General features: G+C 53.5%; 1 protein-coding gene across 2 annotated transcripts in view; it reads right to left on the bottom strand.

Annotated features, from left to right (window-relative positions):
* The window catches only part of FBN3 (fibrillin 3), a 191650-nt gene that overhangs the window by 19009 nt on the left and 155183 nt on the right, over positions 1 to 17458 (bottom strand). For both annotated transcript variants that reach the window (XM_067554076.1, XM_067554085.1), the window contains 11 exons: positions 15032 to 15100; positions 14497 to 14622; positions 13548 to 13673; positions 12621 to 12770; positions 11815 to 11886; positions 8614 to 8739; positions 6979 to 7104; positions 2323 to 2448; positions 1926 to 2042; positions 1513 to 1641; positions 417 to 536 (listed from right to left, as the gene is read on the bottom strand). In XM_067554076.1, coding sequence (XP_067410177.1) covers positions 417 to 536; positions 1513 to 1641; positions 1926 to 2042; positions 2323 to 2448; positions 6979 to 7104; positions 8614 to 8739; positions 11815 to 11886; positions 12621 to 12770; positions 13548 to 13673; positions 14497 to 14622; positions 15032 to 15100 — 1287 coding nt within the window. The remainder of the gene's footprint in view (positions 1 to 416; positions 537 to 1512; positions 1642 to 1925; positions 2043 to 2322; positions 2449 to 6978; positions 7105 to 8613; positions 8740 to 11814; positions 11887 to 12620; positions 12771 to 13547; positions 13674 to 14496; positions 14623 to 15031; positions 15101 to 17458) is intronic.

Genomic DNA, 17458 nt, shown 5'->3' with positions numbered 1-17458 from the left:
GAGCAGTGACAAAGCCAGCCCGGGACCCTACACAGCGCGCTGTCATGGCGACGGCGCTCCTCCTCCTTCTCCAAAACACAGGCCCCTCTCGCTTACATTAGCAGGGAATCACCACTAGCTGGTCACAGTGTGGGGCCATTGACACACCTCTCCATCAGAGGATGGTGCCCTCACACACCAGGCGGTTCGTTACACGGTGAGAAGAAATCCCCATAGCAATCATGAAACGAACAAGATGGAAGCAACACAGCCTGTCCAGCCCTTGGCTGCTCCTGCCCCAGCCTGGCCTACACCTCCCTGCTTTCCAGGGTAAGTTCTCAGGGCAGTGCCCGTGTCACCACTGCCTACGAAGCGCTTGGCTCCGACTGGTGACAGAGCAGCCCCCGCGGGGTGGTGGGATGCGGGAACCAACCTACCGATGCAGTTGTCGTTCTGCACTTCGTAGCCCGGGGGGCAGATGCAGCGGAAAGAGCCTTCCAGGTTTTGACAGGTCCCCGGAGAGCAGGTTCCAGGCAGGCTCACGCACTCGTTGATGTCTGCAAAGAAACGAGACGGGAAAGGCACCTAGGGGCTGGACTCTGGCCACTTTGCGACGTGGAGCCTGCCTGGCCTGCAGGCAGGGACTGCCGGAGCATTACACCCGGGCAGCCCGACAAGGCCCCACGGCTCCCGCTGGAAGCCCCGGGATCTCCTGCCCCTGTGCTCCCCACCTGCTGTGGGAATGCCCCGGGGCTGTGCCTGGGAGCTGCTGCGTCTCTGCCCCACACAGCAACACCACCACTGCTAACCGGACCTTGGGAAGATCATCGAGCTCCTCTGACAGCAGGGCACTACCCGGGCCACATTCACCCCTCGTGCAGCTCTACCTGCCCCAAGGGACCTGCCACGCCAGGAAGGCGTCTGGCCCCTGGTTTCCGCTGCTGAATAAGATCCTAGCTGCTGTCTACAGGCCCATGTTCACCAGCGGTTCTCACTCTGGAGCAACCATTTCCTGGTGCAAGGGGCGAGTGGGGGTCAGGGAGCAGGCTCAGCTGGAGGGCAGAGGTGTGGGGTGCAGGGCAGCTGATCTTGCTCTGCAGCATGCTCGGGGTTTCCCACACTGTGCCCCACCGGGGTGCTGGTTCCGAGCTGGGAACGCTGCCATTCGTGGTCTGCGGGACTGTTCCCTCTGCGTGTGATAAGCCCTAGAGAAGGCACATGGCACCGGCTCCAGGTGCGGGGCAGCGACTTTGCTCGGTAACTCAGCCTGGCACAGATCTGGAGCCAGCTGTCTGCAGCTAGTGAGAGCAAGTGATTCATGCTTGGCATCAGGATCTCTCCCGGCTGGGACCCAGGCTCCAGCCCCCAGCCTCACAGCCGTGGCCCTCTGAGCCAGAGCTGAGAGTCCACTGCCACTTCTTCATCCTCCTGCCTGCTACACGGAGGGGAGCACATCTGCCAGAAGGGGCCTGCAGACAGGCAGGGCGTGATGAGAACAACAGCTGCTGCTGCCCGAGACGCCCAGGCACTCACCGACACAGTTCTTCCCGTCCAGGGTCCGGTCGTACCCTTCCTGGCACAGACACTGGAAGGAGCCAATGCTGTTTATACACTGGCCGTTCCGGCACACCTGCCCCCCCAGGGACGAGCACTCATCAGTGTCTGCGGACAGCAGGAGAGAGACGCACAATGGGTCAAACCCGCAGGGTGAGCGTGTGACACCCGACCCTTACGCTGTCACAGCTGGGATTGTGTGACACCCGACCCACACAGCTGTGCTTGTGTGTGACACCCGACCCTCACACCCACACAGCTGTGATCGTGTGTGACGCCCACTCTCACACCCTTACAGTTGTGATTGTGGGAGACACCTGAGCCTTGCACCCACACAGCAGTGACTGTGTGACACCCGACTCCCTGCCCGCACAGCAGTGACTGTCTCTCACCCATGCAGTCGTTATTGTGCGTCAGCTCAAAGCCAGGGAAGCACAGGCAGTTGTAGGAGCCGACGGTATTCTTGCAGGTGCCGTTCCCACAGGGCTGCCGGTCGCATTCATCGATATCTGAAAAGGAAAGAATCAGTGCGGGTCACGGGCTAAGCCTTTGCTGTGTCTGGGGCTGGGCAGACCATCAAGGCGGCTCCCGGTGGGCATGGCAGCCTGGTGCCACCAGGGGGAGCAGGAGGACTCAGAAACCTGGGGCTGCGGTCGCATGGCCCAGTTCTCTGCCTGTCTTACGATGCAAGCCCACCCCAGGGGCCCAGAGAGCTCTCCCGCCATTTGGAAAAGGGCTTGGATTTCATGTTCCAAAGCAATCCAGAGCTGCCAAGCCGTCTGCACTGACCCATGCACATGGTCTGCTCTCCGGTGGCCTTGAACCCGTTGTGACATATGCAGATATAGCTGCCCTCTGTGTCCACGCAGTCCCCGTGGCTGCAGACGTTGGGGATCTCCTGGCATTCATTGCGACCTACAACAAAGGAACCCAGAAGGCAGTCAGCAGGAAAGGCTCCAACCAAGTGGCAGCACAGATACCCCCTCCAGCAGGGGCCCCCCATGGCTGTGTCCACCGGGTGGCGCCGTCTCGCTGAGCAGCCGTGCTGCCAACGCTCGCGGTTTTACCTCAGACCTCATGGTATGGGGTGTTTTAATTAGAGCCCTTGCTCCTGGAGCCCTGGGAATCTCAGGCCTCATTCTAAAAATAGCAACTAGCTAGCTCTCCTGGTGGCAGAAAAGCACTTGACGGCAGAGCCCCTTGAGCCAGGCCTCTAACAGCTCAGAACGCAGGAGGTGAAAAAGAAAGGATCCCGAATGTATTTTTTTTTTAAATCTCCTGATTTTTTTAGCTAATCATATGATTTTGAGGGGCCTGATTCATAGATTGCAGAGGTACGAAGTGACCCATTCATCTCAGTGGGATGTTACAACATAAGAACGGCCATAGTGGGTCAAACCAATGGTCCATCTAGTCCAGTATCCTGTCTTCCGACAGTGGCCAATGCCAGATGGTTCAGAGGGAATGAATGCAGCAAGGCAATTCTCGAGTGATCTAACCCATTGTGCAGTCGCAGCTTCTGGCAGTCAGAGGTTTAGGGACACCCAGAGCAGCATGGAGTTGCATCCCTCACATCTGGGCTACTAGCCATTGGACTGTCTTCACTCTTCCCCAACATACCATGTTCATCAATGGGTCTGATAATTCTGTTCTTTACTATTGTTTCAGCCTATTTGCCTAGTCCTGAAGTTAGGCTTCTTGTAATTGCCAGGATTGCTACTGGAGCCTTTTTCAAAAACAAGCATCATATTAGCTATCCTCCAGTCATGTGATAAAGAGGCATGTTTCAGCAATAGGTTACATCCCACAGTAGTTCTGCAATTTCACATTTGAGTTCCTTCAGAACTCTTGGGTGGATACCATCTGGTCCTGGTGACTTGTTACTGTTCAATTGATCAAAACCTCCTCTATTGACACCTCAGTCTGGGACAGTTCCTCAGATTTGCCACCTAAAACGAACGGCTGCGTGTGGGAACCTCCCTCCCATCCTCTGCAGTGAAGAAAGATGCAAAGAATTCATTTAGCTTCTCCGCAACGCCTTGTCTTCCTTGATTGACACCTTGATCGTCCAGTGGCCCCACTGACTGGCAGCTTCCTGCTTCTGATGGACTTACACAAAATGTTGCTGTTAGTTTTCGTGTCTTTTCCTAGTTGCTCTTCAACTTCGTCTCCAGCCTGCCTCGTTGTACCTTTACCCGACTTGCCAGAGTTTATGCTCCTTTCTATTTTCCTCTTAGAATTTGACTTCCAATTTTTAAAGGATGCCTTTGTCTCTCTAACGCCTCTTTTACTCTGTTGTTTAGCCATGGTGGCATTGTTTTTGGTCCTTGTACTGATTTTTTTTTAATTTAGGGTATAAATTTAGTTTGAGCCTCTATTATGGTGTTTTAAAATAGCTTCCATGCAGCTTGCAGGTATTTCTCGCTTGTGACTGTTCCTTTTAATTTCTGTTTAACTAGCTTCCTCATTTTTGTGTAGTTCCCCTTTTTGAAGTTAAATGCTACTGTGATGGGCGTCTTTGGTATTTTCCCTCCCACAGGGATGTTAAATGTAATTATGTTATGGTCACTATTACCAAGCGGTTCAGCTATATTCATCTCTTGGACCAGATCCTGTGCTCCACTAAGGACTAAATGAAGAATTGCCTCTTCCTGTGTGGGTTCCAGGACTAGCTGCTCCAAGAAGCAGTCATTAACGGAGCCTAGAAACTTTATCTCAGCATCCCGTCCTGAGGTGACATGTACCCAGTCAATATGGGGATAGCTGAAATCCCCCATGATTATTGAGTTTTCTATTTTTATAGCTTCTCTAATCAACTGGAGCGTTTCACACTCACCATCACCATACTGGGCAGGTGGTCGGTAGTATCTCCCTACTGCTACACTCTTATTATTATTCAAGCTTGGAATTTCTATCCATAGAGATTCTATGGCACAGTTTGATTCATTTAAGATTTTTACTATACTTGTCTCTCCGCTTTCTTTCTCATACAGCGCCGCTCTGCCACCAACACGGCCTGCTCTGTCATTCCTACGTATTCTGTACCCTGGATTACCATGTCCCACTGATTAGCATCGTTCCACCAAGTTCCTGTAATGCCTATTATATCAATATCCTCATTCAATGCCAGGCACTCAAGTTCACCCATCTTAGTATTTAAACTTCTAGCATTTGTATACAAGCACTTATAAAATGTGTCGATATTTAGTTGTCAGCTGTCATGTGATGTAACTACATGGGACTCCTTTTCCTTCAACTGTTTCTCTCAAGTTCCTACCTCTACTTTATCAAATTCTATCCTCTCCTCTTTACTGGTATATAGAGTATCCCTTTTAATAAATCCTCTCCTAAGGGGTGACTCTATCTGAACCATGTACTCCTTTGCACTTGTCAGCTTTCCATCCGCCCTCATCTGAATGAGGACAACCCCTGGAGAGGAATACATCCTGACACAACAGCTCTGAGAGGTGTGAACTGAACCAATGTGTGTTCTTCTCCCACCCTCTCCAAAAGTCTAACCCAGCCCTGGCGGTGCAATATCAGTTTTCAAGATAATCTCGCTGGGCATGTGGTTTGAGAGCAATCTGAATATTCAAATTAACTCCTTATCAGAGTGCCTGGGTTGAGGAAATCCTTGAGCAAATGACTCCACCTTGAACCACTAACTCTATCCTGGGTCCTACTGTGGTGAAGCAATGTGGGGTGTGTGGCATTACCTTAGTTAAGGTTGCAGCAGGATTTCAATTTTAAAAGCAGTAAAAATGGTATATCAAAATTCGGTCTTCTGGGTTCGAGTCTGACTGGAAATGTTTGTCCTAGTCTGTGTGCTACTTGATTTTTCTATAGCAGTTTGTTGGGTGGGTATCATTTAAGGTTTGCTATGACTGTTCTAAGAAGGGCCATGTGACTACAGGTCTCCTGTTCTCTGACATTTCCTTTAGACCCTTTTCCAAGGAACTACAGTACTTTGAAGGGTGAAAATGACAGGTAGGATCTCTTGGTTGCTGTGGACTGAATGAATGGTTATAGAACATTGGAACGTGCTCTTCTTTGATCACAATCAGTCCCATCATTCAGGAAAGAAGGGGGAGAAGCATGCAGCATGATCCCTTTACACGAATGCTGCTGCTTCCTAGAGTCTTTCATCTTCCAGCTACTCAATTAATATTATTTGTCTGGACAATACTTTTAAAGTAAAATCTGAGCCTGCCTGTGGATGTAGAGCTCTTTGCAATAGGAGCTGTTAAACCAGATGCTTTGCTCTCAGGGCAAACCTTCCAGCAGAAGCCCCTGCAGAATACGCAGCACACACGTTCTCAGAAAGCTGTCAGGAGCAGGACTTGAACTTACAGTACTCGGGTGCTACTCAGGTTAAATACCACAGCTTGTCACCTGGAATCACCCAGGCTGCCTGCAAACACTGGCTTGCAACAGAGTCCCGGTCCTACTGCACCTGCACAAAGGACTGTCTGTCTCAGCAGCTTGGCTTGAGCTGGCCTGGAGATCCAGCTTTTACCCAGAATGACTTTTAAAATATTGCTTCCCCAAAGACCCAGTGGGTGCCAGACACTAGCTGAAATCAAACCTGAGCACATGAGCTCTGTTGGGGAGGACCAGAGCCAGAGTGTGAGGCCCAGGTTTGTGCAAAAAAAAAAAAGGTAAAAAACTGTGAAATTTTGAAGGCATGTGATTTTTAGGGGGGTTATAACTCAGGAAGCCCTTGCTCAAACAACCTCAAATCTGGACCAGTCACCTTATCCCTGACCCCCATGAGAGACAGCAATTTTCAAGACAATCTGAGTCAGCATGTGGGTTTTAGAGCATTTAGAAAAACCAGCTGTCAAACAGCAAGCTAGTCTGAACCATAATCCCCGCGGTGCTACTGCCCCTCTCTGATCATCCAGGCCAGGGAAGTGAACTTGTCTGCTTCTCCACAGCCAGGTACAAGCAATGGTGCAGGCAGTGGCAGTGCTACTGCCCCGTACTTGCCTCCCCTGTGCACCCAGCCCTAACCTAGAGGGGGTGGGAGTATTTCATTCCCTCTGGGATTAGCCCATGCTTGCTCTCCCTGCACGCACTCATTTTTCTGATGTGCCCATGAGCTACTGAACTGATGTAGCATTTCTCCGCTGACCCCAGACCTCTGCGTCCCTCCTACTTTTGCAGTCCCTCTGGATCCACTGAGCGTGGAGCAGAGGCTTGTAAAAGAATTCGAGCCTCCTTCCAAAGCCAGGAATGTGATAGAGCAATGACAGCCTCCCCCATTCCATTCCCACGGGGCCCACGGCACAAGCCTCAGCAGTGAAAACCCTTCCTAGGCAAAGGGACAAGGCAAAGCATTCTAGTTCACATCACTAGCAGTCCCCTCTGCTTCCTGATGGCTGCTCTCTGCAGCCCCCGTTGAGCATTGCCTCTGATATAGGTAGTCAACAGCACCCATCTTACCCACACAGGCTCCGCTAGGTGACAGCTTGTATCCGGTTGAGCATTCGCACCTGTAACTGCCCGGGATGTTGATGCAATCAGCATTGCGCTGGCAAAGATTCTCCCCGCTGCTGCACTCATCGATGTCTGCAGGGAGAAAAAAACCCTGGACACTGATGGCAGAGGGTGAGCCAGGTCCTGCGGTCAGTCACCACGGCACTGTGGGAGAACTGGAGCAGCCGCACCACTGCCACTGACCGTGCAGGGTGTGCCAGACCCCGGCGTCAGCACATCACCGTGGGAAAACAAGAGTGGCCAAATGACTGACATTGGCTACAGAGTGTGCCAGGCCCCGGCATCACCACGGCACTGTAGGAGAACCGGAGCAGCCAAATCAGGGACACTGACTGCCACGTGTGCCCCCTGTTGGGAAAACTGGACTGGCCCAACCACCAACCCTAACCGCGCAGGGTATTCCAGACTCTGGCGTCACCATGGCGCCAGGGGAGAACTGGAGTAAGGCCAAAACAGGGACTTTTTTTTTAAATGGCAAAATTGTTTTTATTTCATTTTCTCAAAACCGTTTGAATCCAAACATTCCATTCGCCATTTATTTGGATGGGTTTTGGGGTTTGCAATAAGAAACGAGTTTGGGTGGGATTTCAAACAAAAGTGATTTCAAAGCATCATTTTCATAAATTTCTTATCTCAAAAATGGGAAGTGAGAAATCTCAAGAACAAACACTGTTGCCTGGTCTACACTTAAACCTCCGGCCAACCTAGCTCTGGCACTCGGGGTAGACACAGCTAGCTTGCTGGAGGAATGCATCCATCGATCAGCTACCGCCACTCAGGGAGGTAGAGTTTTCCCAGCGATGGAAATCCCCTTTCTGTTGCTGTAGGCTGCATCTACACTACAGGGTTATGTCGGCATAGATACGGCATCAGAGCGGTGCCGCTTGCAGTCCCCATCCTGTAGATATGGCCTGTGTAAAAACCAATTTTTTAAAAAACATTTTCTGTGAAAAAGGCCATTTTTTGGGTGGAACTAAGTCTTTTTGAAGAGTTTTGCCCCTCTCTGGTAATAACCCTGCTGCTGCTGGCACACAAGGCACAGAGGACATGTCTACACTGCACACTAAGCCCCCGTCTATGGAACGTGGGGTTTCCAAGCCCATGTTCGAGCGTCCACACTGCGTTGTAAACATGGGCTTACAGTTGTTGGACCCAGGTCTCACCCCGTGCTAACGTGTCCATACTGCACTATGCAGACCTTCTGACTCAAGTCTGTGGCTCGACCTGTGTCCACACTGCAAAATGACGGGCTTGGACCCGAATCACAGCAGCACTTGGGCTTTGACCCACACTCCTAGCAGGTTCTGAAGACCTGAGTTCTGGGCGCTTGCTGACCAGAGTCGGACTGATTCATGTCTGTACGGAAGGGGGCTTTGGGCTCAGACCTGTGTCAGAGCGCAGGCTTAGTGTGCAGAGCAGATATACCCAGAGACTGCCGGCGTCTTGCTCCTCATCAGTGCCATAGTGGATGTGCCATGCTGAGGTCCCGCAGCCCCCTGGACTACCCCATCACTGTCTGCTCTGCTGGCGTCAGCCCCTGGGTGCAGCCGCTGGCCAGCCCCGCAGCCCCAGCCCCGTTACCTTCACAGATGAGCAGAATGTTGTTGTAGCTAAACCCGATGGGGCACTCGCAGCGGAAGGAGCCGATCTGGTTGATGCAGACGCCATTGGTGCAGATAGCAGGGATCTCACTGCACTCGTCAATGTCTGAGGACAGAGAACAACGTCCCATCAGCGACTGGAGGGGCGGGAGAGCGGGGCGAGAGAGAACGCCAGCGTGGGGATGGGGGAAGAGACAAGATCATGACATCTGTGCCCCTCTCTGCCAAGCTGTGGGGCTCCCAGGTCCAGCTATGAATATTTACAGTGAGGGAGGGTCCTGGGTGAGTGACTCTCCATGGCCTTGGCAGGAAGTGCCCACAGGCTATAAAAACTGGCTCTCCCTTTCCTCCCTTGGGCCAGGGCAGGACCTGAGGCCACTGGAGAGGCGTCTGGCCCTGAGCTAGACGGGTCTCTGGCTGAGCCTGCACTGGGCACGTTTGGGAAAGAATCCCAAATGAGTGCATGACTTTGCCCCTCCTCCTGCACTGGCCGGCCCCCAGCCCCGGGAGAGCAGCTGGGAGGGGAAGCTGAGCTGACAACCCTGGAAATGCTGTCTGAGGTGTTGAAATGATCCATGATTCCACTGTTTGCTCATCAGGCCTGGAAGAGGAGCTCTCTGTCCAGCTGCTGGGCACAGCCGCTCACACATGGCAGCATGGTTTCTGCTGCTACACTCTGGGCTTCTTGGGGACTGAAAAAGAAGGGGTCTTTTCCTTGCGCTGTTCAGTCCTGTCCCAGAGCCAGCAGAGCACTGTGCCAAGGCCGGGGAGACCCGACAGGGATAACATCTGCTGTCTCATGAACCACCAGGGCTCGGGCCTCCATCTTCCACATGCTCCAGATCACCACGGCAGGTCACAAGATCAGAGCACATCCAGATTAGTATCTTGCTTTCTCTCCACTGGAATCCTGACCTCACCTCTCTGCTTCGCCTCGGGGGCTCTCCACGCGCTTGGCAAAGGGAGGTCAGTGCCACTGGCAGGGCGGGAATGAGTGCTAGGAGTTTAGGTCCTCTAGCTCCAAAGCGGGCAGGGCTTTGTGCCCTTTGTGCCAGCGGCTACAGCAGTGCTGTGCTTTCCCATGCAGTCCCAGCCCATCCGGACCCCGGTTCTGCCTGTGGGAGGCTTTGGTTCTGTTCTGTGCTGGCCGTAATTATCACGCTGGGGGCTCCATGTACATTGCGTCCCATGGGCTCAGCTTGCCCTGGAGCTGGGGGTGGGGCTATGGAGCTGCCAGTGGGGCAGGCTCAGCTGGGATGGGACAGTCCTTTTCCGTGCATTGTCGCCAGGCAGAAAAGTGCTCAGACCTGGGATCCTCGGAGCGCGGCTCTTGGGTTCAAGGCCAGCAGAGACCATTGTGATCATCTAGCCTGGCCTCCTGTATAACATGGGGGTGGTGACGGGGGTGGGCTGCCTACCTGCTCCGTGTTACTGGCTCGGTTCCTGGGCCCTGAACTACAGGTGCCTATTCTGCTGTTCAGACTGTTATCATGGCTTGTTTGGACTGTTGCTGACCTGACTGGTTCATGGTTATTACGTGTTTGGATCGACAACCTCCCTGTGTGTCTTGCTTCATCTTTTGCATGGCTTTGGATCGCTATTCCAGGGTGCACCTGAGCCTAACATTGTGGCGCCGAGGATGGGACGAACCCACGTGAACTCCTACAGCAGATCTTTGAGAAAAACATCCCCTGGATGTAAACATTATCTGCAATGGAGAACCCACCATGACGCTTGGTAACGGTTCCAATGGTCAGTTACCCTCACTGGTAAAAACGTGCACCTTCTGTCCAGTCTGAAATTGTCTAGCTTCCACTTCCAGCGCTTGGATCACGCTAGACCTTTCTCTGCTGGATGGAAGAGCTCGTTTTCAAATATTTGTTCCCCTTGTTGATACTTAGAGACTGTAATCAAGTCACCCCCTTACTTACCTTCTCTTTGCTAAGCTAAATAGACTGAGCACCTGAGATTGATAAACAAAACCCTACTAAAACAAAGATGGCCCTGCACACACAATTCGACCCCTGGGGAGAGGAAGAGAGAGAGAAGGAACCATGCAGGACACATGTGAGTCACGTCACTTAATGACCTAGTGGAAGGCGCTCAGACACATGGTGATGGGGGTGGGATAAGAAGCAGGAGAGAATCGAGCCAAGCCAGCAGTGGGACACACATAGAATCATAGAATCATAGAATATTAGAGTTGGAAGGGACCTCAGGAGGTCATCTAGTCCAACCCCCTGCTCAAAGCAGGACTAACCTCTGCTATATCATCCCAACCAGGGCTTTGTCAAGCCGCAGCTTAAAAACCTCTAAGGATGGAGATTCCACCACCTCTGGAATCCTAGGTAACCCATTCCAGTGCTTCACCACCCTCCTAGTAAAAAACTTTTTCCTAATGTCCAACCTAGACCTCCCTCCCTGCAACTTGAGACCGTTGCTCCTTGTTCTGTCATCTGCCACCACCGAGAACAGCCTAGCCCCATCCTCCCTAGAACCCCCTTTCAGGTAGTTAAAGGCCGCTATCAAATCCCCCCTCACTCTTCTCTTTTGCAGACTAAACAAACCCAGTTCCCTCAGCCTCTCCTCATAAGTCCTGTGCTCCAGCCCCCTAATCATTTTTGTTGCCCTCCGCTGACTCTCTCCAACTTGTCCACATCCTTTTTGTATTGGGGGGCCCAAAACTGGACACAATATTCTAAATGCGGCCTCACCAATGCCGAATAGAGGGGAATAATCACTTCCCGTGACCTGCTAGCAATGCCCCTCCTAATGCAGCCCAATATGCCATTGGCCTTCTTGCCAACCAGGGCACACTGCTGACTCATATCCAGCTTTTTATCCACCGTTACCCCCAGGTCCTTTTCTGCAGAGCTGCTACCCAGCTCGTCGGTCCCCAGTCTATAGCTGTGCATGGGATTCTTCCTTCCTAAGTGGAGGACTCTGCACTTATCTTTGTTGAACCTCATTAGATTTCTTTTGGCCCAATCCTCCAGTTTGTTTAGGTCACTCTGTATCCTATCCCTACCCTCTAGGGTATCTACCACTCCCCCCACATGCCCCAGTGCGCTCTGTAAGCGGCATCCCCACGGGTCTGAAGTTCTGAGACCCGACACACATGCCCCAGGGTGCTGCCTTAGTCCCCCATGTGGACCAGGGAGGCTGGCCCCGCGGGACTCACCGATCGGCTTCCCCGTGTGAATGTCAATGATGAAGCCGGGGGCCTGGTTCCCACAAAGGATCTGGTACTCGGCTGGAAGGCAAAGGACAGGGTTACATGTGGCACTCGGCTGAGGGACGAGCCAAGCGCAGGGTCCCAGTGCCAGGGGCCTCGGGCACGGACACCCGGTGGGGTGAGACGTGACACGCGGGGATGGAGCTGGCGGACGAGGTGATGCATATGAGGGAGGAGACCATAGAGACAGCAGGAAACACCTATCCCCATGCCAGCGGGTTACCTGGGCTCCATTGCAGGGCTGGGACCCTCCACAACCCCTATTCCAGACCCTCCCACTCCCCCCGCACTACACCCCCGCATAGCACACCCACATACTGCAGGACTTAGCGCCACAGAGAGACACCCCCATGTCCTGGGGCTGCAGAGCTACCCCCATACACTGCACATACCCCCCCCCCCCATGTCCTGGGGCTGCAGGGCTACCCCCCCACACACACACAGCTGGCCTGAGATGGTGCATTGGCTCTTGCTCTATGGAAGCTCTCGATATCGTCCATCTCTTCCCGTCACGCGGCTCCCTGCCGTCTCCCAGCCCTGCGGGGAGCACACAGCCCCGCACCCCCCATGGAGGCGATGCTGTCACTCACGCCCCGTGCCAGGGCCGTTGCTCTCGGCCCGGCTGTCAGTCGGGACCAGGATGATCCTGTGCCCCGTGACCCCAGGTCCTGAGCCCCAGAGGGACAGGAGCCGGGAGCTGCTGCAATCCAGAGACTCCCCCCAGGCGCTTGCCCGGGGTGCAGGTGACTCACGGCTGGCGGGGGTGGGGCAGGGCTCGCAGGGCTTGTTCCAGGCCTTGCCGATGTTGTAGGAGCAGCAGCACATCTTCTTGGTCATGTTGAAGGCCAGCTCGTTCTCACACGTGTCGTTGTAGTTGCGGTAGCACACACTCTTCCTCATGTCTGCAAAGGGGGCCCCCGGGTCAGATGGCCTCCTGCACCAGGGGCTGCCGGCCGCGCCTCGGGCACCCTCCCGCCGGAGGGAAATCGGGGGCAGGTCTGAGAACAGACCCCGCCCCTCGCTACTCCTGGCACCAGGGGCCTTGGCTGCACAATGAACATCCCTGCCCCGAAGAGAGGGCGACTGAGTCGCAGAGACCCGGCGACTGACATGGGTGCGGAGCTCAGCGTGGCCCTGCGCCAGCCTCCCTCTCTGGAGAGCAGCGTGACGGGCAAGGAGGGAGCCCAGCCGCGGCAGTGGCTCAGCACACAGCCCGGGTCAAGGGCCCCTGCCCCGTGGCACCATCACTGGGAGCAGAGTCAGGAGCAGCCGCAGCCTGTGGGCACCAGAAATGCCTGGCCCAGAAAAGCCCGTCTGAACCTGTGCCCCCCACCCTGGCTTCGTGTCTCTGGCCAGCTCCCCAGCGAGGTGTGGCCGCAGGGCGCGTGGAAGAAGGAGACGCCCTGGGAGGCTTGCGGGGAGCAATGTCCTGCCCAGACCCTCTCCCCCAGCCACTCTCTGCAGGCCCTGGGTACAGGGAGGGGAAGTGAGGCACCCAAGGCCAGGCAGTGAGCGAGTGGCAGAGAACCCCACGGCCCTGACTCCCAGCCCCTGCGCTCCCCAGCCTGCCTGTCGTCTATGGGCACCATGTTGCCTGCACCAGCAGGGGTCCCAGGGCCAGGGCATTCCCACCCTGCTCCCTCCCACCCCACTGCTCCCAGCTGGAGACGGCGCCGTACCCATGCAGTTGTTCCCGCCATTGACCTGCATGTACTCAGGGGGGCACACGCAGGTGTAGTTGCCCAGAGTGTTGTAGCAAGTCCCAGGGCCGCAGATCCCGATGTGGGCTGAGCACTCGTCAATATCTGCCAAGAGCAAGGACAAGGAGATCACAGCGCACACAGGCCGGGGTTTGGGTGGGGAAGTGTGGCACAGGTGGGGGGAGGTCTGGCTCAGGTGGGAGGCGGGGTTAGCACAGGGCAGGGGGGCAGGGCTGGCACAGGGCGGGGGCGGGGCTGGCACAGGGCAGGGGGGCAGGGCTGGCACAGGGCGGGGGGCGGGGTTAGCACAGGGCAGGGGGGCAGGGTTGGCACAGGGCGGGGGGGGGGTTAGCACAGGGCGGGGGGGCAGGGTTGGCACAGGGCGGGGGGCGTGTCTGGCACAGGGCAGGGGGGCGGGGCTGGCACAGGTGGGGGGAAGGGGCACTGCCAAGTGCTGCCCGCAGGCAGGGGGCCCAGCGTAGTTATCAACAATCCTCTCCGGAAGCTGGGACAGGTCACGTGCTGAGTGGTCTGAGTCGCTGCCAGCTCCACACCACAGCGATGTGGCGTGCTCCGAAGCAAAGCCCGGCTTGGCATCACACACACCCAGACACGCACACACAGCCCTATGCACGCACACGCGCACATACCCACACACACAGACACACACCCCCATGCATGCACACACACACACGTGTACACACACAGACACACACACCTACCCGCACACCTCTATGCACGCACACACACACACACAGACACACACCCCCATGCATGCACACACACACACACGTGTACACACACACCTACCCGCACACCTCTATGCACGCACACACACACACACACGCGCACACACGTGCACCCCCACACGTATACCACACACCCACGCAGACACAGACACTCTCCTGCACACGCGGCAGCCCGGTACCTTCACAGATGCGCGTGTCCTCGTTGAGGTAGTAGCCCAGGGGGCACTCGCACTGGAAGCTGCCGAACGTATTCACACAGTTGCCCCCCTGGCAGAGGCCTGGCAGCTCCTGGCACTCGTCGATATCTGTGGGTGCAGAGCAGCAGGGAAGCACTGGCAGCCCACGAGGCTTTGGAGATCAAGCCCCGGCAGCCCCCGAGGCCGGGCTCCCTCAGTGTGCGCTGTCTGCAGAGAGCCCATGGCTCACATGCACGGCCTCTGGGCTCGCATGTGCCCCCGAGCGCAGCAGAGCTCGCGTCTGCACAGCTCAGGCTGAGGGGCACAAACTCGTCACATGCCACATGGTGCAGAAGGGCCAGAAGCCAGAGGCCAGGGGCTGTCAGCTGGTCTCAGCCTGTACCCAAACAGCACAGCAGAGTAGGGGGGTGGGGGGCTGAGAGTGCCTCCTGCTGGGCTGCAGCCACCGGGCCATGCAGTCTGAGGCTGTGGTTTCCCTGGGAGGGAGGGGGTGGATCTGGGTGCCGGTTCTGCTTACCCTCCAGGATGACTGTGATGGGGTTGGGCCTGAAGCCTTCTCCTCCGGGGCACAGGGTCTTGTACTCCGCTGCGGGGAGAGAGTCAATTACTGAACTGTGCTGAGCGGCTCCCCGTGGAGAAACCAGCCAGAATGCCGGGAAGGAGACAGTGAGGGCCAAAGTGCCCCAGGTTCAGACCGGAGCAGCCCAACCCAGCCTCTTGCACCTCGACCTGGCCTGTCCGATGCCCACCCAGCCCCCCAGGCCCACTCATGGCACCCTGATCCAGAGTGACGCTCCCAGGAGAAAGGAACAACAGATGGCAGGAGTATGGACAACAAGAGGAAATATCGTGGGAGAATTTAATCTCCCAGATATTGATTGCAGGACAAGTGCTTCTAGTAATGGTAGGGCCCAGATATTCCCAGAAGTGATAGCTGACAGATTGCATCACCAAAGAGTCACCGAACCAAACACGGGCGATGCAACGTTACATTTAGTACTGGTAAGAAGTGAGGAAAAGAACTGGTAGGAGAGGACAATTTTGGTTCAAGTGATCATGAGCTAATTCAGTTTAAACTAAACGGATAAACAAAAAAGGTCTGAACCTAGGGTCCTTGATTTCAGAATGGCACAATATAAAACATTTAAGGGAATTACTTAGGGAAGTGGACTGGATTGAAAAACTCAAGGGTCTGAATGTGGAATTACTTTAAGTCAAATTTGCAGAAACTGTCTGGATCCTGCGTCCCAATCAAGGGGAAACATGTGAAGGGATGAATTGGATGAATAAGAATCTCCAACAGGCGATTAAGAGAAAGCAGAAAGCTTACAAGGAACAGAAGAAGGGAGGGATCAGCAAGGAAAGCTACCTCGTGGTAAGAAAGTGTAGGGAAAAAGAGAACTGCCAGAAACCAAGCAGAATTGGACCTTGCAAAGGGAATTAAAACCAACAGTAAAAGGTTTTATAGCCATATAAATAAAATGAAAACAAGGAAAGTAGAAGTGGTACCACTGAGCACTAAAGGTGGGGTGGAGATTAAAGATAATCTAGGCATGGCCCAACACCTAAACGAATATTTTGCCTCAAATTTTAATTAGAGTAATGAGGAGCTTGGAGGCAGTGGCAGTGTGGCTAATGGGAACAAGGATATGGAAATACAAATTACCACATCCGAGGTGAAAGACAAACTCAAACAGCTTCATGGGACCAAATTGGGGGGCTGGAATAATCTCCATCCAAGAATATTAAAGGAACTGACACATGGATTTGCAAGCCCAAGAGCAAAGATTTTTAATGAATCTGTAAACTTGGTGGTCATAAAGGAAAAAGAAGTGATTTGGGAAACTACAAGTCAGTTAGTTTGACCTCAATTGTATGTGAGGTCTTGGAACAATTTTGAAAGAGAAAGTGGTTAAGGACACAGAAGTAAATGGTAATTGGAATAAAATACAATATGGTTTTATTAAAGATAGATCATGCCAGACCAACCTGATCTCTTTCTTTGAGAAGATAACTGATTTTCTAAACAAAGGAAATGCAATAGATCTAATCTACCTGGATTCTGTAAAGCATTTGATGCAGTTCCACATGGGAAATTATTAGTTAGACAGGAGAAGATGGGGATTAATACAAGAACCAAAAGGTAGGAAGGAACTGGCTAAAGGGGAGATGACAACGGACCATGTGGAAAGGGGAGCTGTCAGGCTGGAGGGAGGTTACTAGTGGAGTTCTGCAGTGATCGGTCTTGGGACCAATCTTATTTCATATTTTCATTAATGACCTTGGCACAAAAAGTGGGAGGGTGCTAATAAAATTTGTGGATGACCCAAAGTTGGGAGGTATTGCCAACACGGAAGATGGCCAGAATATCACACAAGAAGATTTGGACAACTTTGAAAATGGGAGTAATGGAAGTGGGATGAAATTTAATAGTGCAGAGTGCAAGGTCATGCATGTATAAACTAACAAGAACATTGGTATAAAATGGGGATTTATCAGTTGGAAACGATAGAGGAGGAGAAGACCTGGCTGTATTGGACAATCACAGGATGACCATGAGCCGTCAATGTGATGCAGCCATCAAAAAGGCTAATGCAGTCCTAGGATGAATCAGGGATTTCCAATAGAGACAAGGAAGTGTTACTACCATTGTACAGGGCACTGGTGAAATCTCATGTGGAATACTGTGTGCAGTTCTGGTCTCCCATGTTTAAGAACGATGGATTCAGACTGGAACAAATACAGAGAAGGACCACTCAGATGATCAGAGGAATGGAGAAAAAACCATTACTAACCTTTCCATAACTGTTGTTTGTCAAGATGTGTTGCCCGTGTCCATTCCATAGTAGATGTTTGTGCGCTCAAGTGCACAGTTGTTGGAGAGTTATTAACCTTATTGGTACCATCAGGGTGGCCTGAACACCCTTTGCTGACTCATACATAT

This window comes from Emydura macquarii, unplaced genomic scaffold, assembly GCF_026122565.2.
Source record: "Emydura macquarii macquarii isolate MOO-44397 ecotype Brisbane River unplaced genomic scaffold, CSIRO-AGI_Emac_v2 contig_306, whole genome shotgun sequence".
NCBI classification, from domain to species: domain Eukaryota; kingdom Metazoa; phylum Chordata; order Testudines; family Chelidae; genus Emydura; species Emydura macquarii.
Note: the sequence above shows the minus strand (reverse complement) of the source record. Positions and strands in the feature narration are given on the sequence as shown.